Raw genomic sequence first — 24168 nt, forward strand, 5'->3', positions numbered from 1 at the left:
CAATCCTGTGTGGAAGAAATTTATAAATCAGAACCATAAGTCAGCACTGCTTTATTTTCCAAGACCTCCGCCTGACTGGAGCGTTGTGATTGGGTAGAGAGCTGGGCTTTATGGCCGCTCTCAGCTTGCTTCTGTGCTGGAAGCTATATAGTAAACAAGAGCTTCCAGCAGGGGGCAAGATGTTCAAAGACAGAAGTGTGGGCTCATTGTTTGGGTCTGTTGTCGCTTTTGATGCTACCAGAAGTGATCGTGGTGTTAAAACTCAAATTCAGTTTATTAATAGTTGCAAATGTACCAGAGACAATACTGGAATTTATCGGTTATCTGTAACTTCCGATACATTTTTGGGTGGTTTATTGTTTTATCTTTATCAAAGATAACTTTTCAGTTATCTGATTATCTGTTATCAAAGTTAATTTTTTAGTTATCTGTGCCCACCACTGCTTATAAATGATTAAATATATACAGAATGTACAGAAACTTTATTTTCAGTGATTTTTAGAACAAACTCCTGAATTTAAGCTCGCTGTGCTGCTGAAATAATTTTTTTCATACACAAACACACCGTGCCAGGAATAAATGATCATTTATAAGAAAAGGTGGTGAGTGAACAAACCATTCTGTGTTTTGTAAGCAGCTTATATCTGACAGCGTTGTTGTTGTCATCCCCTGACAGCTGCGCTTCACATCCTCTTTGTCGCGTTTGGCTGGAACATACACGGTTTAGAGCTGTCATTATTTTTACCGTGGCTTCCTTTCATCAGAAACTTCCTCATCTTCATCAGAAGATGCTGTGGTCCGAAATGACACGTGTGCAGAAAGGCGGACCGATTTTTAGAGGTGGACCGTTCGGTCAGCGACACCGGATCACACATACTGAATTTTAAGTTGAACAGGTATCTAAATAAAGACAAACACAATCTTGGATATATTGGCATGTATCAGAAAACTTAATGGTATTTAAACTAAAATGTCTGCAGACAAATTCCTAAAATAAGATTAAAAAAGGCTGCCATGTGTCAAAATAAACCTTAACAGATCTTTTCCAAATGAATGTGATCCATGACCTCTCTCATCCACTGACCACATGAAGGTGGATGTGGATCCTTCCATTGGCAGACGATGAGTCTCCTGGTCAACAGAGAACAAAACGCAATCAAAGCCTTTTGATTTTTATTGAATGCGGCCTCCAGAGGAACAGAGACGTCAGTGGGCAGGGATGGACAGTCCCACCACAGACTCCAGAAAATGTGTTAAAAATAGACAGCTAATAACAGTGTAGTCTTGGACAGGTCCAGAATGTGCAGTGTAACGGGTGTGAAAATGTGTATTTGAAGAGTCCTTGTGTTACCCACACGTAACTTGTAGCTGACAGCGTCCACATGTGACTACAGTACAGATTAGTTTTACTCCCGATGTTAATCATTTCACTGTATGTAAACACATGACATTGTGCGTCTCTTTTCACACAAACGGACACACTGAACGTACCTTGTGACGTAGATGGGTGGGTGTGTGTGTGTGTGGGGGGGGGGGGGGGGTATGCTAGATGAGGCTGATACCAGACAGGACACAGGCCTGAGTCATGTGAGGGGATGTGGGAGGGGCTAACATGAAGAGAAGAGAAACACATTATTGTGTAGGATTTAAACAGGGACCAGGATTATCATCCACACCCTGACACAAATCAAACTGAGAAGTGGAGTTATTTAATCTGCAGGGACCATCATCTGACACTTGACCCAAACGGTAAGAGAAAAGAGGAAGAGCAACGTTTGGTCTCAGGCAGCAGGAATCATGATGTTTGAATGTGACAGAAGAGCAGTGGGATAAAACAGAGAATCACACTGGAAAAGTGAAATAATTTTCGGAAGGCTGGAGCATTCCTTTAAAGTCATGATTATACAAAGGAATGCTCCAGCCTTCCGAAAATTATTCCTAGTGCTGCATTCACATGCTGTTGTGAAAAACAGACATTTTTGTTCTGTGTTCTCTCACTGCTTCTTTCCTCCATATCGTCACAAATCTCAGTCATTCAGGAAAAAAGGGCTCTCATAATCTTTAGGAATTCATAACCACCATTCTTTTGAATGGGTCTTTTGGATTTGTATTTTATGTTTGCTACTTTCTGTGTTACTTTGTATCATTTTTATGTAAAAGTAAAGGATATGAACAACGGACAGACCACTATTAGTAGGAAAAACCTTCATCAAAAAAATAAGGGACATGTTTGTGGATAAGGGTTATATTTTGGATTGACTTGGAAGGGGTGTAAATCAGGAGTCTCCTTCAAGGGTTTTAAAGATGGTAAATGTTTGAACAGATTTAAGTGATATGAGGTCATTATTAAGTTGGCTGCTTCACTGGAACATCTGGGCCACCAGGCAACGCTGGATGTAAAGTACAACCCCAATTCCAATGAAGTTGGGACGTTGTGTAAGATGTAAATAAAAACAGAATACAATGATTTTCAAATCCTCTTCAACCTATATTCAATTGAATACACCACAAAGACAAGATATTTAATGTTCAAACTGATAAACTTTATTGTTTTTGTGCAAATATTTACTCATTTTGAAATGGATGCCTGCAACATGTTTCAAAAAAAGTGACAGGGCAACAAAAAAAAATGAGAATGTTGATGAATTCTCAAAGAACACCTGTTTGGAAACAGGTGAGTGTCATGATTGGGTATAAAAGGAGCATCCCCAAAAGGCTCAGCTGTTCACAAGCAAAGATTGGGTTAGAATCACCACTTTGTGAACAACTGTGTGAAAAAATAGTCCAACAGTTTAAGAACAATGTTTCTCAACGTTCAACTACAAGGAATTTAGGGATTCCATCGTCTACAGTCCATAATGTAATCAGAAGATTCAGAGAATGTGGAGATCTTTCTACACGTAAGCGGCAAGGCCGAAAACCAACATTGAATGCCCGTGACCTTTGATCCCTCAGGCGGCACTGCATTAAAAACGGACATCCTTGTGTCAAGGATCTTACCGCGTGGGCTCAGGAACACTTCAGAAAACCATTGTCAGTTAACACAGTTCGTCGCTACATCTACAAATGCAAGTTAAAACACTACCATGCAAAGCGAAAGCTATACATCAACAACATCCAGAAATGCCGCCGCCTTCTCTGGGCCCGAGCTCATTTGAAATGGACAGACACAGAGTGGAAAGGTGTGCTGTGGTCTGATGAGTCCACATTTCAAATTGTTTTTGGAAATCATGGACGTCATGTCCTCCGGACAAAAGAGGAAAAAGACCATCCAAATTGTTACCAGCGCAAAGTTCAAAAGCCAGCATCTGTGATGCTATGGGGGTGTGTTAGTGCCCATGGCATGGACAACTTACACATCTGTGATGGCACCATCAGTGCTGAAAGGTATAGTGTTCAGAATATAGTAGTACTATGTGACTAAAAAGATGAATCCAGGTTTTGAGTATATTTCTTATTGTTACATGGGAAACAAGGTACCAGTAGATTCAGTAGATTCTGACAAATCTAACAAGACCAAGCATTCATGATATGCACACTCTTAAGGCTATGAAATTGGGCTATTAGTAAAAAAAAGTAGAAAAGGGGGTGTTCACAATAATAGTAGTGTGGCATTCACTCAGTGAGTTCATCAATTTTGTGGAACAAACAGGTGTGAATCAGGTGTCCCCTATTTAAGGATGAAGCCAACACCTGTTGAACATGCTTTTCTCTTTGAAAGCCTGAGGAAAATGGGACATTCAAGACATTGTTCAGAAGAACAGCGTAGTTTGATTAAAAAGTTGATTGGAGAGGGGAGAACCTATATGCAGGTGCAAAAAACTATAGGCTGTTCATCTACAGTGATCTCCAATGCTTTAAAATGGACAAAAAAAACAGAGATGCGTGGAAGAAAATGGAAAACAACCATCAAAATGGATAAAAGAATAACCAGAATGGCAAAGTCTCACCCAGTGATCAGCTCCAGGATGATCAAAGACAGTCTGGAGTTACCTGTAAGTGCTGTGACAGTTAGAAGACGCCTGTGTGAAGCTAATTTATTTGCAAGAATCCCCCGCAAAGTCCCTTTGTTAAATAAAAGACATTTGCAGAAGAGGTTACAATTTGCCAAAGAACACATCAACTGGCCTAAAGAGAAATGGAGGAGTATTTTGTGGACTGATGAGAGTAAAATTGTTCTTTTTGGGTCCAAGGGCCGCAGATAGTTTGTGAGACGACCTCCAAACTCTGAATTCAAGCCACAGTTCACAGTGAAGACAGTGAAGCATGGTGGTGTAAGCACCATGATATGGGCATGTTTCTCCTACTATGGTGTTGGGCCTATATATCGCATACCAGGTATCATGGATCAGTTTGGATATGTCAAAATACTTGAAGAGGTCATGTTGCCTTATGCTGAAGAGGACATGCCCTTGAAATGGGTGTTTCAACAAGACAATGACCCCAAGCACACTAGTAAACCAGCAAAATCTTGGTTCCAAACCAACAAAATTAATGCCTCGCAGATGTGAAGAAATCATGAAAAACTGTGGTTATACAACTAAATACTAGTTTAGTGATTCACAGGGTTGCTAAAAAAGCAGTTTGAACATACTCAACAAAAATATAAACGCAACACTTTTGGTTTTGCTCCCATTTTGTATGAGATGAACTCAAAGATCTAAAACTTTTTCCACATACACAATATCACCATTTCCCTCAAATATTGTTCACAAACCAGTCTAAATCTGTGATAGTGAGCACTTCTCCTTTGCTGAGATAATCCATCCCACCTCACAGGTGTGCCATATCAGGATGCTGATTAGACACCATGATTAGTGCACAGGTGTGCCTTAGACTGTCCACAATAAAAGGCCACTCTGAAAGGTGCAGTTTTATCACACAGCACAATGCCACAGATGTCGCAAGATTTGAGGGAGCGTGCAGTTGGCATGCTGACAGCAGGAATGTCAACCAGAGCTGTTGCTCGTGTATTGAATGTTCATTTCTCTACCATAAGCCGTCTCCAAAGGCGTTTCAGAGAATTTGGCAGTACATCCAACCAGCCTCACAACCGCAGACCACGTGTAACCACACCAGCCCAGGACCTCCACATCCAGCATGTTCACCTCCAAGATCGTCTGAGACCAGCCACTCGGACAGCTGCTGAAACAATCGGTTTGCATAACCAAAGAATTTCTGCATAAACTGTCAGAAACCGTCTCAGGGAAGCTCATCTGCATGCTCGTCGTCCTCATCGGAGTCTCGACCTGACTCCAGTTCATCGTTGTAACCGACTTGAGTGGGCAAATGCTCACATTCTCTGGCGTTTGGCACGTTGGAGAGGTGTTCTCTTCACGGATGAATCCCAGTTCACACTGTTCAGGGCAGATGGCAGACAGCGTGTGTGGCGTCGTGTGGGTGAGCGGTTTTCTGATGTCAGTGTTGTGGATCGAGTGGCCCATGGTGGCGGTGGGGTTATGGTATGGGCAGGCATCTGTTATGGACGAAGAACACAGGTGCATTTTATTGATGGCATTTTGAATGCACAGAGATACTGTGATGAGATCCTGAGACCCATTGTTGTGCCATACATCCAAGAACATCACCTCATGTTGCAGCAGGATAATGCACGGCCCCATGTTGCAAGGATCTGTACACAATTCTTGGAAGCTGAAAATGTCCCAGTTCTTGCATGGCTGGCATACTCACCGGACATGTCACCCATTGAGCATGTTTGGGATGCTCTGGACCGGCGTATATGACAGCGTGTACCAGTTCCTGCCCATATCCAGCAACTTTGCACAGCCATTGAAGAGGAGTGGACCAACATTCCACAGGCCACAATTGACAACCTGATCAACTCTATGCGAAGGAGATGTGTTGCACTGCATGAGGCAAATAGTGGTCACACCAGATACTGACTGGTATCCCCCCCCCAATAAAACAAAACTACACCTTTCAGAGTGGCCTTTTATTGTGGGCAGTCTAAGGCACACCTGTGCACTAATCATGGTGTCTGATCAGCATCTTGATATGGCACACCTGTGAGGTGGGATGGATTATCTCAGCAAAGGAGAAGTGCTCACTATCACAGATTTAGACTGGTTTGTGAACAATATTTGAGGGAAATGGTGATATTGTGTATGTGGAAAAGGTTTTAGATCTTTGAGTTCATCTCATACAAAATGGGAGCAAAACCAAAAGTGTTGCGTTTATATTTTTGTTGAGTGTAATAGTTTTGAGTTTGTAGTGTCAACAGCAGATGCTACTATTATTATGAACACCCCCTTTTCTACTTTTTTTTTTTTTTTTTTTATAATAGCCCAATTTCATAGCCTTAAGAGTGTGCATATCATGAACGTTTGGTCTTGTTGGATTTGTGAGAATCTACTGAATCTACTGGTACCTTGTTTCCCATGTAACAATAAGAAATATACTCAAAACCTGGATTAATACTTTTAGCCACATAGCATAGCACATTACTGTACATCCAGGTTTTGGAGCAACACATGCTGCCATCCAAGCAACGTCTTTTCAGGGACGTCCCTGCTTATTTCAGCAAGACAATGCCAAGCCACATTCTGCTCGTTACAACAGTGTGGCTTCGTAGTAAGAGTGTGGGTACTAGACTGGCCTTCCTGCAGTCCAGACCTGTCGCCCATTGAAAATGTGTGGCGCATTATGAAGCGCAAAATACGACAACGGAGACCCCGGACTGTTGAACAACTGAAGTCATACATCAAGCAAGAATGGGAAAGAATTCCACCTACAAAGCTTCAACAATTAGTTTGTTGAATTAAATGTAGGTTGAAGAGGATTTGCAAATCATTGTATTCTGCTTTTATTTCCATTTTACACAACGTCCCAACTTCATTGGAATTGGGGTTGTAAGTCATCTGTGTGAAACTGGAAAAACCAGGGAATATGGCTCACATCCATACTGCCTGTACCCAAAAATATCTGCAAAAATAATGCATAACAATACATGCATGGACTGCATTTCTACAGCTACGTACACACACGCATGCACACTGTGCTGCCATGCAGTGTGCTCAACTGCACACCAGGAACAACTTGGGGATTAAGTATCTTACCCGAGGGCCCTTAGTAATTTTCTGTTCTGATGTGGATTTGAATTGAGGATTCTCTGTCTCAATCCCACCAGTTTAACCCCCACCACATTTTCATGAACCCTGATAAATGTGTGTCATTCATTGTTACATTCTGGAGCACTATCATGTGGTAGTCAGCAGAGAGAGACCAAGATCTTTGTGCATCTTCCAGCCAAAACAAAACCTCCCATCTGAACTGGTGCATGGTATGATGTTACGTACATTATTACGAGCAGAGAGAAACGCACAGAAGTGCACACACATTTGCTCTTGAGAAAATTGGGAGCAACAAAAACAAACCTAATGACATACTCATTTGTGGCCAAAGTCCAGCAGACGTCCATGAAGACTTTGTACAGGAAGGACATGCTTGCACATAAGAGCAGGCAAAATACTTTTTTAAAAAGCCACATGCCTTGGAAGGTGCCAAAGTGTGCACCTAAAGGTGTTCACCAACAGAGCCTTGGACCATGGAGAGGTGGGGGTGTAAATTATTTTTAAAGATTACAGCGTTCCAAAGGGTTTGGAAATGCACCACTTGTAATTTTTTTCCCCACGTTTTGATGAACGTGCAGCCTTATCAAGGTGCTGACTGACGTTCACTTTTGTCTGACCACACAAAATCGATGTTCGGCTCAACAAATGCATTTCTGCTTACATTAAAGAGTTTTTTTTTTTTTTTTTTTTTTGTCATGCACAGTAAATACAGGCAGTTATACCACACAATGAAATTTTTACTCTGTTCATTCTCCCTAGAAAATTTGCATGTAGAAAGTTCACATCAGATGATTTAAAAAAAAACCATACTATAAAATACCCATTATTTACTGCTGGAGGTTTCTTCCTGGTGGGAGGGAGTTTTTCCTTCCCACTGTCACCATGTGCTTGCTCACAGGGGGTCGTTTTGACCGTTGGGGTTTTTATGTAATTATTGTATGGCCTTGCCTTACAATATAAAGCGCCTTGGGGCAACTGTTTGTTGTGATTTGGCGCTATATAAATAAAATTGAATTGGAATTGAATTATTTGACTGAAGAATGTATTATATACACTATTTAAAGATGCACAGTTTAGAGCAGTGCTGTCCAAAGTATTCCAGAAAGGGTGGTGTTGTCTGGAGCTGTTGTACTCCTGGTATGGTCTCCCATGGCAAATTGGTCTCAGGTGAGAGGCCAGACAAAGAATATTTTACAAGACACCATGACAAAACAAGGCAGAGGAAACGTGATCCATCCTGGAGGATGCTCGGGGCCCCCTGTCTGGAGCCAGGCCTGGATGGAGAGCCCGTCAGTGACCGCCTGGTGACTGGACTTGCCATGAAGCCCAGCCGGGCACAGCCCAAAAAGGCAACGTGGAACTTCCATTTCCACCCTGTGTGGTCAACACCCACAGGGGGAACCGGTGGTGTCAGGTGCGCGGTCTCATGGGTGGCAGTGAAAGTCGAGGGCCTCGGCGGACCAGACCCAGGCAACAGGGGCTAGCTCTGGGACGTGCGGAACGTCACCTCGCTGTGGGGGAAGGAGCCGGGGCTTGTGCCGGGAGGTGGAGCGATATCAGTTAGATGTGATGGGCCTCACCTCCATTCACAGCCTCGGCTCTGGAACCACTCTCCTTGATAGGGGTTGGACATTCTTCTCTGCAGTTGCCCAGGGGGTGAGGCGCCGGGCGGGTGTGAGGATACTCACGACTCTCCGGCTGATCAACGCTTGGAGTTTACCCCGGGAGATGAGAGGGTCGCCTCCGTGCGCCTTCAGGTAGCCCGGGGGGGGAGGATTTCTGACTGTTGTTTGTGCGTATGCACCGAACAGCAATTTGGAGTATTCAGCCTTCTTTGAGTCCTTGAATGGAGTCCTGTATCAGGCTCCGGTGGGGGACTTCATTGTTCTGCTGGGGGACTTCAACACACACGTGGGCAATGACAGAGACACCTGGAGAGGTGTGATTGGGAGGAACGGCCTCCCCGATCTAAACCCAAATGGTCATTTGTTATTGGACTTCTGTGCTCATCATGGACTGTCCATAACGAACACCATGTTCGAACATAAGGATGCTCATAAGTGTACATAGTACCAGAGCACCCATGATCTGATCACCAAGGTGGTTCTGGCGGACCATGAGGCACCTCAGGAGGGGAAAGTGGGAAACCATCCAAGCTGTCTACAGTAAGGATGGGACTCTGTTGACCTCAACTCGGGATGTAATCTGGTGCTGGAAGGAACAATTGGAGGAACTCCTGCATCAGACCAGAGCCCCCTCAATAGTAGCACCCGGGACTAGGTGTACAGATTATATCTCCACACTGGCCTGGGAACACCTCGGGGTCCCCCAGGTAGTTGTGGTTAATGTGGCCCAGGAAAAGGAAGTTTGGGGTCCCCTGTTGGAGCTGTTGCCCCTGTGACCCGATCCCGGATAAGCAGTTGAAGATGAGATGAGATGGTGAGGGGCCAGTGGATAAGAGAGTTACTGAGAAGCCTAATGGCCTGTGAATAGAACCTGTTAGCATCTGCCTGATACAGATTCTTTATTGTCATTGTAACAGGTACAACGAAAGATAACGTGCAGTCTTTCAGTGTAAATATAAACGTGAGTAAACCACACGCAGACTTGAAAGAAAAGAATGAAAAAGGTATGTTCAGAGCGCAAGTAAAAAAAGACAAACGTAGTAGCAAAAAAGAGATTACATATAAACAAAGCAAAATGTATGTACAAAACTGGATATTTCAGTGGCAGTGGATATTGCACATAAATATTTCCCTCATTCCAAGTGTGTCATGTGACCTGGCTGTTTGATTTCATTCAAAGCTCTAACAGCAGTTGGGTAGAAACTGTTTTTCAGTCTTTGTTCTTGCTTTAATGGTCCTGTACCGTCTGTCTGATAGCAGCAGCTCAGAGTGTCCAGGGTGGGACGAGTCCTTTAGGATGGTGTTGGCTCTCCTGAGACAGTCAGAGCCATGAAGGTCCTTCAGTGTGGGTAGAGGGCACCCAGTGATCTTCTCTGGAGCTCTTTCCTGTTTGCCCCCATGCAGCTGGTAAACCACGTCCAGAGGCAGTATGTGAGGATGCTCTCTATGCAGAGCGCGAAAAAGACACCAGACACCTCTGGTTGATAATATTTTGTCCTGAGGATTCTTGGAAAGTGGAGTCTTTGCTATGCCTTCTTTACCAAGTGTGTGGTGTTCCTGTCCCAGGTCAGTTCCCCTTCTATTTGGACTCCCAGGAAAGAGAAGTCCCTGACCCTTTCCACACAAGTCCCCCCAGTGATAATGGGCTGAATGTCTGTCTGGTTTCTCCTGAAGTCTATAATTAGCTCCTTGGTTTTGGATCTGTTCAGGAGCAGGTTATTTTCTCTACACCGTCAGCTGTTCCACCTCCTCCTGGTAGGCGGACTCATCTCCTCCAGTGATACAGCCGACCACTATGGTGTCATCTGCATAGTTAATGAAGGTGTTGGTGGTAGGGGGTGAGTCAGAGGTATAGAGGGTGAAGAGGAGCGGGCTCAGTACGCAGCCTGGAGGGGAACCGGTGCTGAGTGTGAGAGCTGTGGATATGTGGGGACCAATCCTGACTCTGTGAGCCATCTGACAGGAAGTCCTTAATCCAAAGACATGTGGAATGAGGTAGACCGAGGTGCAGGGTGTTCCTCACAAGACCATGGGAGGGGGGTTGTTGAATGCTGAACTATAATCCATGAAGAGAAGACAGGCGTAGTTACCCTGTTGGTCCAAGTGGGCCAGTGTGGTGTGGAGGGCAGTGGTCATGGCGTCCTCTGTTGGTTTGGGTCTGAAGTGGGGGTTAGGGATGACGTAATGTTATTTCTAACCAGTTTTTCAAAGCACTTCATCACCACCAGTGTGAGTGCAACAGGTCGGAACTTTTGAAGAGTGTGATGTATCACTAGGTTTGGCAGCAAACACTTTGGGGTGCCGGTTCTGGACACTAATTGCAATGGTTCAGGTGAGTGTGAAGAAAAAGATGTCGACCCCAATAAGTTCCATAACAAAGCCCTGATCCACAGAGAGACTGTAACGAGACACCGCCTCAGCCAGCTGGTTCTGGGACTTGCTACACAAACAGAAGCAGAGCCACCAAACACAAACCCTGTTAGACTAAACCAAATTACAAGAAAACAAAGAAAACAATGTGACGCATTGGAAAAAAGAAATCAACCAAAACCCAGAGTAAATTGGAATGCTGTTTGTCCCTAAACAGACAGAACTCCGTGGCAGAATACTTAGCACTGTGACTAACCCAAAGCTCAGGAAATTCTTGACCATATCAAATATTTTTTGTCTGCTACCTACAACTCGCATGGAATGTCTCAAACCTAAACCTACTTCCAGGCATCTTATATATGCTCCTCTGGAAACACCCCTAAACCCAAACAGTCTAACCGTCAACCCCACTGAGGTTGACGAGAATCCATTAACATAGGATCACTGTCCTCAAAATCACTGTTGATTAATGATCTAATTATGGATCATCACAAATATGATTGGGTTATGTGAAACTTGGCTTTAACCGACAGCTGTCCTCCCCTTAAATGAGGCCTGCCCACCAGCATATATATTAGTCACATCCCTCGTGATGCAAAGCAAGGTGGGGGTGTTGCTCTTATTTATAAATCTAGGTTTAGCTTAATAGCTGTTGGGGTCACAAATATAACTTGTTTGAACATCTGACTCTCCGCTCTGTTCAGGATATTACGTATTGCCCATGTCAGAAGAATAAAAATCAGTCGTATTACTTTGTCACTATATAGGCCTCCTGGCCCATATTCCGAATTTTTAGATAAATTTGGTGCGTTTATCTCTAACGTGTCGACAGTGCAGATAACATTCTAATAATTGGTGACTTTAACATTCATATAAATAAGCCTTCTGATCCCCTCTGCAAATCATTCATGGAAATTGTGGATGCATTAGGATTTCAGCAATGCATTCGGGACTCGACGCACATTAGTGGAAATATCCTGGATTTGGTTCTCATACGTGGTATTGCTGTCATGAATATTCACATCATTCCTCTTGCATCAGTGGTCTCTGATCACTCACTTATTAGGTTTACAGTTTTGCTACCATGTTTAGTGGAATAATAACCTTATTTATCACTATGGCGATGCTTCAACTCCTCAACTACAACTGAACTCGAAGCTAGACTGCCTGATGTCTTAGCTTCACATTTGGCAAATACCCAATCAGTAGACAGACTTTGTTAAAACCTTTGTTAAAACTGCGCTTGCCCAAAATACAGTCTCCTTGTTTCATTGATTACCTGCGTGACCTCAAGCATAAGGCTAGAGGTCTAGAACAGAAATGGTGTAGTTTAAAAGTATTCCACCTTGCGTGGCGTGATGCTATCTTAGACTATAAACATGCATTACTGGCTACAAAGTGGACCTATTGCTCTGATTTGATAAACAAAAACAAGCACAACTCAAAGTTCTTGTTCAACATGGTGGCAACACTTATTCATGGACAACCACCTGTAGTTCGCTCTCGATTTACAGTGCAAGAATTCCTGGATTACTTTGAGAAGAAAATAGAAGACTTTAGGTTAAACATATCCCAGAATGCCTTAACCCAGCCACTACACCCTGCTGTTGAGGTTGGCGCCATTACTGAGGTATTACCTAGATTTACAGAATTTGATAGTATCTCTCTAGGCATGCTCACGAAACTCGTAACATCTACAAAAAGCACAACCTGTTTATTTGATCCTATACCAACAAAACTGTTTAAGGACCTGTGGTCCACTCTTGGGCCGACTGTGCTGGAAATTATTAATCTCTCATTAACTTCTGGATCTGTTTCTAAATGTTTCAGATCTGCAGTGATTAAACCATTACTTAAGAAACCTAATCTTGACCCTTGTGTATTGAATAACTATCGACCGATATCAAATCTGTCATTTTGCTCTAAATTTCTGGAAAAAGTGATTTCACAGCAGCTTTTGGACCATCTTACTGAGAATAATCTTTTTGAGCCACTGCAGTCTGCTTTTAGTCTGCTGTCTTCATTTCTTCCGTGGCTTTAAACACACATTTGACAAAGTGATCCAACTTTTAACTTTGTGTTCGGGCATTGACTGGAAAAATCACTCTTTCGCGAGGTGGTGTTTTGCGTAAATGCTCTTGTTGAGCACGAGTCATTCTGTCTGTGCGAACAGAGCGCAGCTCATCTGATCCATTATAACAACATATTAAATCTATCATAAACATACTTTTACAGCAGCTCATAAAGAAGAAATGAACACGCAACTTTTTTACTAAGTTATTACAATAAAAAGTAGTTACCTTTTAAACTGTTCCCAAATACGTCCCCCACTTCATGGAGCAAGAGAGAGAGGGACAGAAAGGGTCCAGATGAAATGGTCCTCTGTGATTCTAGAAGTGATTAGAGGTGTTTTCAACATCCAAGCTCAGACAGAAAATGATTAATCCACTACAAAACAATTATTTTATATACAGCGTTTGGTGCACAAAGCAGGTGGGATTGTGCGCAAGAGGGCGGAACATGTCCAAAACAGTCCTCATAGGTGCCAGGTGCTCAGAAAATGGGCTTTAGCAGCCACGTCCTCACCACACACGCCTCTAAAATCTTCGTTAGTCCTCGTAGTAACTCGTACACAAACTGTCCCACGCTGTTGTTGCTAAATTTTGAACATCTTGAAATTAGCGCCACGCTCAGAGATGAGCCTCGTTCGCCGAAGATTCTGCATCTAAGAGCCTCTCAGAGCCACTATTCTCCCATGATAGCTGAATAAATCCTCTTGTAGCAAAAAAACATGCTGCGTGGCTCATTATTTATCCTTCTTTATTTGGTGGGACCAGGGCTTTGTTTCAAATCTGCAGTGATTAAACCATTACTTAAGAAATTTAATGTTGACCCTAATATATTGAAAAACTATTGGCTGATATCAAATCTATCATTTTGCTCAAAACGTCTGGAAAAAGTGGTGTCACGGCAGCTCGTGGACTATCTTACTGAGAATAATCTCTTTAAGCCACTGCAGTCTGCTTTTAGAAAATATCATTCCACAGAGACGGCTCTCACTAAAGTGGTGAATGATCTTCTGCTTACAATGGATTCAGACACCACTATGGTTCTGTTGCTGTTAGATCTCACTTCTGCATTTGATACAGTGGATCATCATATTCTACTCAATAGGCTGGAAAATCACTTTGGTATTACTGGGAGTGCCCTTGCATGGTTGACGTCATACCTGACCAGTCGTTCTCACTGTGTTTTGTACAGTAACACTACCTCTAACCTTAGTGACATGAAATTTGGGGTTCCACAGGGGACCAACTTTAGGCCCCCTGCTTTTCTTCCTTTATATAGCACCCCTTGGGTACATATTGCTGCCTTTTGGGATTACCTTTCACTGCTATGCACATGATACTCAGTTATATATGCCGATAACTGCTGGTAATCTCTTCCACATAAAATCCTTAGAAGATTGCCTTGCATCAGTGAGAAGCTGGATGTCTAGAAACTTCCTACTTTTAATCTCTGATAAGACTGAAATGATGGTTCTTGGTCCAGTGAGACATCAGCATCAATTTGACCTGCTAACGCTCAGCCTAGGCTCGTGTGTCATACATCACACTGACAAAGTGAGGAACCTTGGGGTAATTTTTGATCCTACATTGTTCTTTGACCTCCACATTAGAAATATTACAAAGACTGCTTTCTTCCACCTGCGAAATATCGTGAAGATTTGTCCCATCCTGTATATGGCTGATGCTGAGACCCTGATCCATGCGTTTATCTCTTCTAGATTGGACTACTGCAATGTTCTATTTTCTGGTTTACCGCAGTCCAGCATTAGGGCTCTCCAGTTAGTTCAAAATGCTGCTGCCAGACTTTTGAAAGGAAGCAGAAAGTTTGACCACATTACACCTATTTTGACGTCTCTTCACTGGCTTCCTGTCCCAGTGAGATCTGATTTTAATGTTCTGCTACGAGTTTATAAAATTGTTCACGGACTGGCACCTCCCTACCTAGCTGACCTAATTAAACCTTACGTACCAGCCCGGGCTTTGCATTCTAAGGGTGCAGGACTACTTTGTGTCCCTAGGGTGAATAAGAAGTCTGTGGGTCACAGAGCTTTCTCTTATCATGCTCCTGTTCTGTGGAATGATCTCTCCCTGCATCAATAAAACAGTCAGATTCTGTGGAGACTTTCATGTCCAGACTTAAGACACAGTTTTTTCACTTTCATATGGCTAGCATACTGGTCAAGTATGTTACTTTGTTTTTTACTCTTTTAAATTAATTTCATTAGGAAACGGAGCGTGCCACAGCCTCAGCTTTATCTAAAGTCTGGGTCTGTTAGTGAAGCTTCGGGCTAGTGGCCGGCGATCACATTAGTATTTCCTGTTTTTCTTGTTGTTTAATGCTGACAAATTATACACTATTTATTGCCTTTCTGATGACTGATTCTGTTTTTTCTTTCTGTTTGAGGTGCAGCTCCGTCCAGAGATGGGTATGGTGCCTGTTTCTGTAACCCTCTTGTCCTTTGCACCTTCAGCATTTCCTGTATTTTCATCTTGTGAATTATTTGTAATTTATATTTGGCTCATGGCCCAAGCAGAGGGTCACCCCTTTGAGTCTGGTCTGCTTGATGTTTCTTCCTGAAATTATCAGAGGGAGTTTTTTCTTACCACTGTCACCTGTGTTCTTGCTCTGTGGGTTGGTAAGGTTAGACCTTACTTGTGTGAAACGCTTTGAGGAAACTTTGTTGTGATTTGGCGCTATATAAATGAAAATAAATTGAAATTGAAATTGACCATGTACAGACTCAGTGAGCACAGCCTGGCCATGGAGAAAGGCTGTCACAGACCTGGCCCCTCAGAGAAGACAGACTGTGCACCCACTGCTCACAACACCAGGTGGACACCGAGCTCCACTTCCTGACCGCCTGCCCACTGCACCAAGACATCAGACAGCAGCAGCTCTGATGCCAAGCTTGTAGTTGGTGAGGTGCTGGACCTCCATCTAGGATTACCTGCTGTTGTTGGTGTCCAGGTGGTTGTGGATCCTCCTCCTGAAGTTCTCCTTGGTCTTCCTGATGGCTCTCTTCAGGTTGGTGCAGGCTATGCTGTAGAGAGCCCTGTCACCAGCTCTGAAGCTGGAGTTTCTCTCCTTCAGCAGCTACTGGTCATCCAGGGTTTTTGACCCAGATGTGTTTCTCCACTGTGAGCGTATCTACACAGTTCTTAATGTAACACAGTACAGTGTCTGTAAACGCGCCCAGGTCCTCATCTTCAAAAACGTCTCAGTCGGTGCTGTTGAAGCCCCGTCTTGCTGTCTTTTCACCGTCTTAATGGTGGTGTTGGTGGGTTTCCTGAGGGGGTATGTGCAGGTTTGAGTTGCAGAGAGATGTGGTCTGACTGTCCTATATGTGGAGCAGGTCCGGCCTGTCGCGTCACTTAATGTTGGTGTAAATTTGATTCTGTGTGTTTTCTCCTCTTGTGGCACATTTACATGTTGATGAAGCCTGGAGTGCACTGAGTTTAATTCTGCATGATTAAAATCACCCGTGATAATGTGCACTGCGTTATCTGAAGCCGCCTGCAGCCTCAGTTCATCCAGTTTATTAGAGAGGGATCTTACGTTGGTGAGGGAGAGGTGAGCGGTGCTCTGTGTGGCCACGTACGTAGCTTGGCTCGCCCCCCCGGCGCGGCATCACCGTTTTTGCTTGCACTCCCTACACCGCCTCCGCTTCCTTCTCGTTGAGATGGTGATCCACAGAGAGCCGGGGTCCCTTGTTATGTTGAAAGGATGAGAAGACTCCACTGTAATAGTCCTCTTGCACAAAACTCCATTTTTAAAAAGGTCATGTTGACTGTAGGTGGTGTTAGCTTGACAGAAGGTTACGATGAATAAATAAATGAAGCACTGAAAGTGAGTGCAGCAGTCTAAAAGACTTTGAAGCAAAGTGGACCTTTGTTTTCTGTCTTGATATAAATGCAGCAGTTTCTGTCTGTGCAGTTCTCGGATTGATCTCTGGGTCGGTGCTGGAGGATGGATCCACTGTCTCATTTTGTCCTTTTAGTTAAAAGTGAAGTGACGGGGGAGAGTTGGGATCTGTGTGGAACAGGAAGTTCATCAAGGAGAAGGAGGCGTTTGTGTGGAGCTTTGGCTCATCACGCAGTCCACACGCACACACAGCCTGACTGCAGAGAAGTCAGACACTTAACAGGAATCTGTGTTTTTAGGTCATCACGCCCTGCAGACGCTTGATTCTGTGTGCAGACAACAGGAAGGAAATGGAGGAGTGGATGGCAGCACTGCGCAGTGTCCAGAACAGGCACAACTACGAGGTCTGTCCCAGTCCAGGCCGTTTGTCAAACTACTGCAAGTACTTCTAAATGTAGCTGCAGACAGTCAAAGTACTTGTAGTACTGGTAAATGTAGCTTCAGACAGTCTAAGTACTTGTAGTACTGGTAAATGTAGCATCATTGTCATAACGGGAGATATTCTGTCCTCATAAATGTTGCAGATATAATATCAGCAGGATACGATAAGTACTTTATGAAGTAGTGACTGTGTCTCTCTTTCCAGTCTACCCAGTACAGTATGGACCATTTCAGTGGGATGCATAATTGGTACACATGTTCTCACGCCAGGCCAACGTACTGCAATGTGTGCAGAGAAGCTCTGTCGGGCGTCACGTCACACGGCCTGTCCTGTGAGGGTATGCATAGTACACTGACAACAGACTATACATGAAGTACACTGAACATGCAGTACACATTTCAGAAAGTACATAAGTTACACTGAGAACACATTTTGCACAGTGCACAGATCAGGTTCTGTCTCAGATGCCACATCCAGCACAGTGCACAACTGTCCTCAGCGCCTGATCGCAACCACCTCAGCAATCAATCAGGCCATCTCCAAGGCTAGAAAGTTGCCAGGTTGGGAATCACAGTGGCTTTGAGGGGAGCTCTATTTTCCAGTAAACTCCACGACTTCCTAAGCATGTGGGTTTGTGCAGTTGGTAACAGAATGTTACCGACCCCACTGCAAAAAAGTTGGGACAGGGCAACAAAAGACAAAAGTTGCAGAATGCTCAAAGAATAGTTATTTGGAAACAGGTGAGTGTCGTTATTGGGTATAAAAGGAGCATCCCCAAAAGGCTCAGCCATTCACAAGCAAAGATGAGGCGAGGATCACAATTTTGTGCATGAAAAAAAAAATACTCAAACAGTTTAAGAACAATGTTTCGCAACATTCAGTTGTAAGGAATTTAGGGATTCCATAATCTACAGTCTGTAATATAATCAGAAGATTCAGAGAATCTGGCCCATGACCTTCGATCCTTCAGGTGGCACTGCATTAAAAACAGACATCATTGGGTGAAGGATCTTACCGCATGGGCTCAGGAACACTTCAGAAAACCATTGTCAGTTAACACAGTTCATCGCTACATCTACAAGTGCAAGTTAAAACTCTACCATGCAAAGTGAAAGCCAAACATCAACAACATCCAGAAATGCCGCCGCCTTCTCTGGGCCCGAGCTCATTTGAAATGGACAGACACAAAGTGGAAAAGTGTGCTGTGGTCTGATGAGTCCACATTTCAAATTGTTTTTGGAAATCATAGACGTCGTGTCCTCTGGACAATAGAGAAAACAGACCATCCAGATTGTTACCAGCGCAAAGTTCAAAAGCCAGCATCTGTGATGGTATGGGGGTGTGTTAGTGTCCATGGCATGGGCAACTTACACATGTGTGATGGCACCATCAATGCTAAAAGGCACATCCAGGTTTTGGAGCAACACATGCTACCATCCAAGCAACGTCTTTTTCAGGGACGTCCCTGCTTATTTCAGCAAGACAGTGCCAAGCCACATTCTGCACGTGTTACAACAGCGTGGCTTCGTAGTAAAAGAGTGCGGGTACTAGACTGGCCTGCCTGCAGTCCAGATCTGTCGCCCATTGAAAATGTGTGGCGCATTATGAAACGCAAAATACAATGGAGACCCCGGACTGTTGAACAACTGAAGTCGTATATCAAGCAAGAATGGGAAAGAATTCCACCTACAAAGCTTCAACAATTAGTGTCCTCAGTTCCCAAACGCTTATTGAGTGTTGTTAGAAGGAAAGGTGATGTAACACAGTGGTAAACATACCACTGTCCTAGCTTTTTTGAAACCTGTTGCAGGCATCCATTTCAAAATGAGCAAATATTTGCACAACAATCAGTTTGAACATTAAATATCTTGTCTTTGTGGTGTATTCAACTGAATATAGGTTGAAGAGGATTTGCAAATCATTGTATTCTGTTTTTATTTACATTTTACACAGTGTCCGTACTTCATTGGATTTGGTGTAGTGCTTAATAACCGTCAGAGTCGATGAACAGGTGAGAAGAGAGTTTCTGTTTGGACTTTACCAGCCTTTTTCTGGAGATGTTTCTGTTTGGACTTTTACCAGCGTTTTCCCTGGGGGTCTTTCTTTTTGGACTTTTACCAGCGTTTTCCTTGGTGCTCTTTCTGTTTGGACTTTTACCAGCGTTTCCCCTGGCGGTCTTTCTGGGATTTTTACCAGTGTTTCCCCTGGTGGTCTTTCCGTTTGGGCTTTTACCAGCATTTCCCTTGATGGTCTTTCTGTTTGTGCTTTTCCCAGCATTTGCCTTGATGGTCTTTCTGTTTGGACTTTTCCCAGCATTTCCCTTGGCAGTCTTTCTGTTTGGACTATTACCAGCATTTCCCCTGGCGGTCTTTCTGTTTGGACTTTTACCAGCGTTTTCATTGGCAGTCTTTCTGTTTGGACTTTTACCAGTGCTTTCCTTGGTGGTCTTTCTGTTTGGACTTTTCCCAGCATTTCCCTTGATGGTCTTTCTGTTTGGACTTTTCCCAGCATTTCCCTTGGCAGGCTTTCTGTTTGGACTATTACCAGCGTTTCCCCTGGCGGTCTTTCTGTTTGGACTTTTACCAGCGTTTTCACTGGCGGTCTTTCTGTTTGGACTTTTACCAGCGTTTTCACTGGCAGTCTTTCTGTTTGGACTATTACCAGCGTTTTCACTGGCGGTCTTTCTGTTTGGACTTTTTACTATCGTTTCCCCCTGGAGGTCTTTCTGTTTGGGCATTTACCATTGTTTTCCTTGGCAGTCTTTCTGTTTGTACTATTACCAGCATTTCCCCTGTCATTCTTTTTTGCACTTTCATGTCCGGCAGCCTCTCTTACCGAATGCTACTGACTCAACGATGAGTCTCATGGAGAGCTGCGGAATGAGGCATTTTTTGGTGGATAATGGCGTTAGAAAATGTAATGTAATGAGCCAAAAAACACAACATTCATGTGGTTTTGCTGTTTAAGGCGCTCATGTTAGTTCAGCTTATTTTATTTTTATGGTGCAGATTCACAACAAAGCTGCCTCAAGGTGCTTCACTTGGGTATGGTCTAATGCACTTGTGTCAACCATGAAGACTTGGACCTTCCTTCTGCTACAAAACCAAAAATCTCTGTGCAGTGACATGACGGTTCAGATTCAGATTCAATTTATTATTATACCTTTGGGTAAAATTAGATTACAGTGAGTGAGTCATCTCGTTTGGTAAACACATAGCAAAACACAGAACAAGACAAAGCGACAACAGTGCAAAAAAGCTAAAAAGAACCACAAGGACGGCCCCAAAGTAGAATAAAAACAAGATGAGTTAAAACATCAATAGGTTAAAAAGTCTAAAAACATAGCATACCAAGCCAAAAGGATAAAAACTAAATAAATAAATAAAAAGAAAAATGTGCTGTTCATAAAAACACAGTAAAAGAGACTATACAAAAAATAAATACATAAGTTATATTTAAGTTTCTGTTACTTGTTTACAGCACTGATGGCTGCTGGTACAAAACTGTTTTTGTAACATTTAGTTTTACAAGCTGGTCCCCTGAATCTCTGACCTGAGGGGAGCAGCTGAAACTCACCATGAAGAGGGTGGGAGTCGTCTCAGAATGGAACCAGCGACCCTCTGTACAGGGATTCTGGCTGAAGCTGAGACGCTCCAATCAGCTTACTCGACCATTTCACAATTTGGTTTAAACAATTTTTGTTTTTGAGGGACACGCTTCCAAACCATGAAACAAGACAGAAGGATAAAACTGATTCTATAAAAGCATGATAAAACAAGGTGAGCATGGTTCTGTCAGTGTTAAAAGTGGACAGTTTTCTCAGACAATAGAGGCACTGGCGTCCCTTTTTGTACACAGCGTCACAGTTAGACTCAAAGTTCAGTTTGTCATCAATGACAGTTCCAAGATATTTCTATGTGCTGACACACTCCACTGTCTGACCTTTTAAAACTTGCCTCTTGACTGGGAGAACCGTTTTTACGAAAGTCAGTAATCATGTCTTTTGTTTTAGAAATGTTCATCTCAAGAAAAGACTTACTGCACCAGTCAAGAAAATCAGTAACAACTTGGCCATGACTCCTGTCATTGTCTTTCAGCAGGCTGACAATAACTGTTTGTAACTGCACATGTTTGTATAGAGCAGTGGTCTCCAAACCATTCCAGAAAGGGCCGAGAGGGTGCAGGTTTTCTTTGCAACCACTGACTTCAGCAGGTGATTTCACTGATTAACATCCCTTTGAACAGGTGGGATGAGTTCATCAGTGAAATCACCTGCTGAAGTCAGTGGCTGCAAAGAAAACCTGCACCCTCTCGGCCCTTTCTGGAATAGTTTGGAGACCACTGGTATAGAGGATGAACAAAAGTGGAGAGAGCACACATCCTTGTGGGGAACCAGTGGAGGATATAACCTGATCCGAAACAGTTCTGTTCACGCTCACTCTGTGTGCTGTCAGTTAAAAAATTCAAAATCCAGCCCACAAGATTGGCATGTAAGGACTTACAACATTAAGGACTGTTGATTTCAAAGGTTGAGGTTCCAAGACGTGAACGTCATGCCCAACCTCTCAACATGTTTGACACTTATGTTTGACCATATGTGGCTATGCCTGTGACGGTTGAGCTCAGGAAGTCATTGGAAGGTTGGCTATTCATCTTGATCCCAGACGCTCCCAGCTCTTCATTCACCTTTTGTATTGCTGCAATCAGGGCATCCAGTGATTCACCCACAAAGTCAGAGTCTGTGAATCTTCATTCACGTACAAAGCCACCTGAGTTACTGGACTCCAGGACCTTACCCAACACCTGGTCCATGTAAAAACTGATCTGAGACAGAACCAAAACACGTTCCTGATGAATGCCAAAATTCACTGGGAATAAGTCAGAGACTCTGCATCCACTCAGCACAACATTCACAGAACCTGTGTTTGGGCCATCTGCCGTGTCCAGCAGCTGGACTGGCACAAATTTACAGGATCTCCCGGAGAGCAGCGGGACTATTGGAGGCAAACGCTTAGTGAAAATCAGCATGCACAGACACACTGCTAATATTTCTGCTTGTATTCAGCGAGCCATTGCAGTCCTCAGATGCCATCAATGGTTGATGTCTTGGGCATAGAACCAGACTGCTCCAGTTGCTAACTGGGATGTTGCCTTGCTGAAAGCGGCGCAATACCCCCCTGGGTTGGTGCAGTCCAGTCTGTTGGGGATGTTATCGCTCTCCCAAATGGAAGAAAATATTGTCTGCAGCACCGGAAGAAAGTCATGTCCACCCACCAGGAGCCCTTCAGCCCACCTTGAGCCGTTTTACCACTTTTGTGATGTCACTGAGTATCAGTAGCTTACAGCTGATTGGTGGACATACATTGTGGGAGGAGGATCTGCCTTGCATATCTCCACAGAGGAGCTGTGTGTCCTCTGAGCAGATACAGAGTACACAGAAAACATTTTATATGCAGTACAAACAGCACACAGAGTACATGAATGCTGCGATATTTGTGTTTCAGTGTGTAAGTTCAAGGCTCATAAGCGCTGTGCAGTTCGAGCCACCAACAACTGTAAGTGGACAACTTTGTCTTCTATCGGGAAGGACATCATCGAGGATGAAGACGGGGTGAGTCTGTCACCATACTAAATGTTCCTGAACATGAGCAGTGACCGTGAACATCTCTTCCCCATTTCCTTGCTATCATCAGGTGTCGATGCCTCATCAGTGGCTGGAGGGCAATCTTCCAGTCTCAGCTAAATGCAGCGTCTGTGATAAAACGTGTGGCAGCGTCCTCCGCCTCCAGGACCTCAGGTGTCTCTGGTGCAAAGCCATGGTGAGCATTTCCATGGGGATTTCTTACAGGTAGACAAAAGGAGTAAAATACAGTCAGCTCATACAGATGGTCTCTCTGATTTGGTCCAGGTGCATTCAGGTTGTAAGGAGCAGCTGTCCTCCAAGTGTCCTCTGGGACAGTGTAAAGTGTCTGTCATCCCCCCTACAGCACTTAACAGCGTCGACTCTGACGGTGACATGCGCAGACATCCCATAATGCTGCTGTAACTCTTATCAGGTGAGTTTAAATGTCTTGTGCTGATGTTCACTGCCAGGTTTCTGGAAGGCGTCCTGTCCTCCGTCCTGCACCAGTCCTTTGCTCGTCTTTGTCAACTCCAAGAGTGGCGACAACCAGGGCGTCAAGTTTCTGCGACGCTTCAAACAGCTGCTAAACCCGGCCCAGGTGTTCGACCTGATGAACGGGGGCCCACACTTGGGGTGAGTACACAGAGTATCTCCTTTATATGCAACCAGAAGGACAATGATGATGTTAGTTAGCATTATTTGAGAATTTATTCATGTTCCGTCTTCCTTTCTCTCAGTCTGCGGCTGTTTCAGAAGTTTGATACGTTTCGGATCCTGGTGTGTGGAGGTGACGGCAGCGTGGGTTGGGTTCTGTCTGAGATTGACACTCTCATGCTGCACAAGCAGGTACCAGAATGATCCATGCATCACATAATCAGCGAAAGTATAACATCATCAAGTAAATATACATGTCGAGCAGAAAGGATCACCTCACCTCAGTTTCATCTGAGTTTCATAATTAGAATGTTAGATGACATCCAGTGTCTCAGTGCGGACAAAGAGGCTTTGAGTTTTGCAAAGTGGGACACATCACCTGCACAAAGGGCGATGTCCATCAGCATATCATAAGCATAGAAAAGATCTCTC

General features: G+C 43.8%; 1 protein-coding gene across 4 annotated transcripts in view; it reads left to right on the plus strand.

Moving 5' to 3' along the window:
* Positions 1 to 24168, plus strand: part of LOC117509345 (diacylglycerol kinase delta-like) — a 275606-nt gene that overhangs the window by 29156 nt on the left and 222282 nt on the right. For 3 of the 4 annotated variants that reach the window (XM_034169013.1, XM_034169012.1, XM_034169014.1), the window contains exons 4-10: positions 17317 to 17421; positions 17664 to 17796; positions 22964 to 23070; positions 23153 to 23278; positions 23368 to 23470; positions 23553 to 23715; positions 23820 to 23928. In XM_034169013.1, the coding sequence (XP_034024904.1) occupies positions 17317 to 17421; positions 17664 to 17796; positions 22964 to 23070; positions 23153 to 23278; positions 23368 to 23470; positions 23553 to 23715; positions 23820 to 23928 (846 nt within the window). Of the gene's footprint in view, positions 1 to 1708; positions 1750 to 17316; positions 17422 to 17663; positions 17797 to 22963; positions 23071 to 23152; positions 23279 to 23367; positions 23471 to 23552; positions 23716 to 23819; positions 23929 to 24168 lie in introns of those variants that run through there. The other variant, XM_034169015.1, reaches the window with a different exon arrangement.

The sequence above is a fragment of the Thalassophryne amazonica genome, chromosome 4 (assembly GCF_902500255.1).
Source record: "Thalassophryne amazonica chromosome 4, fThaAma1.1, whole genome shotgun sequence".
Taxonomy (NCBI): Eukaryota; Metazoa; Chordata; class Actinopteri; order Batrachoidiformes; family Batrachoididae; genus Thalassophryne; species Thalassophryne amazonica.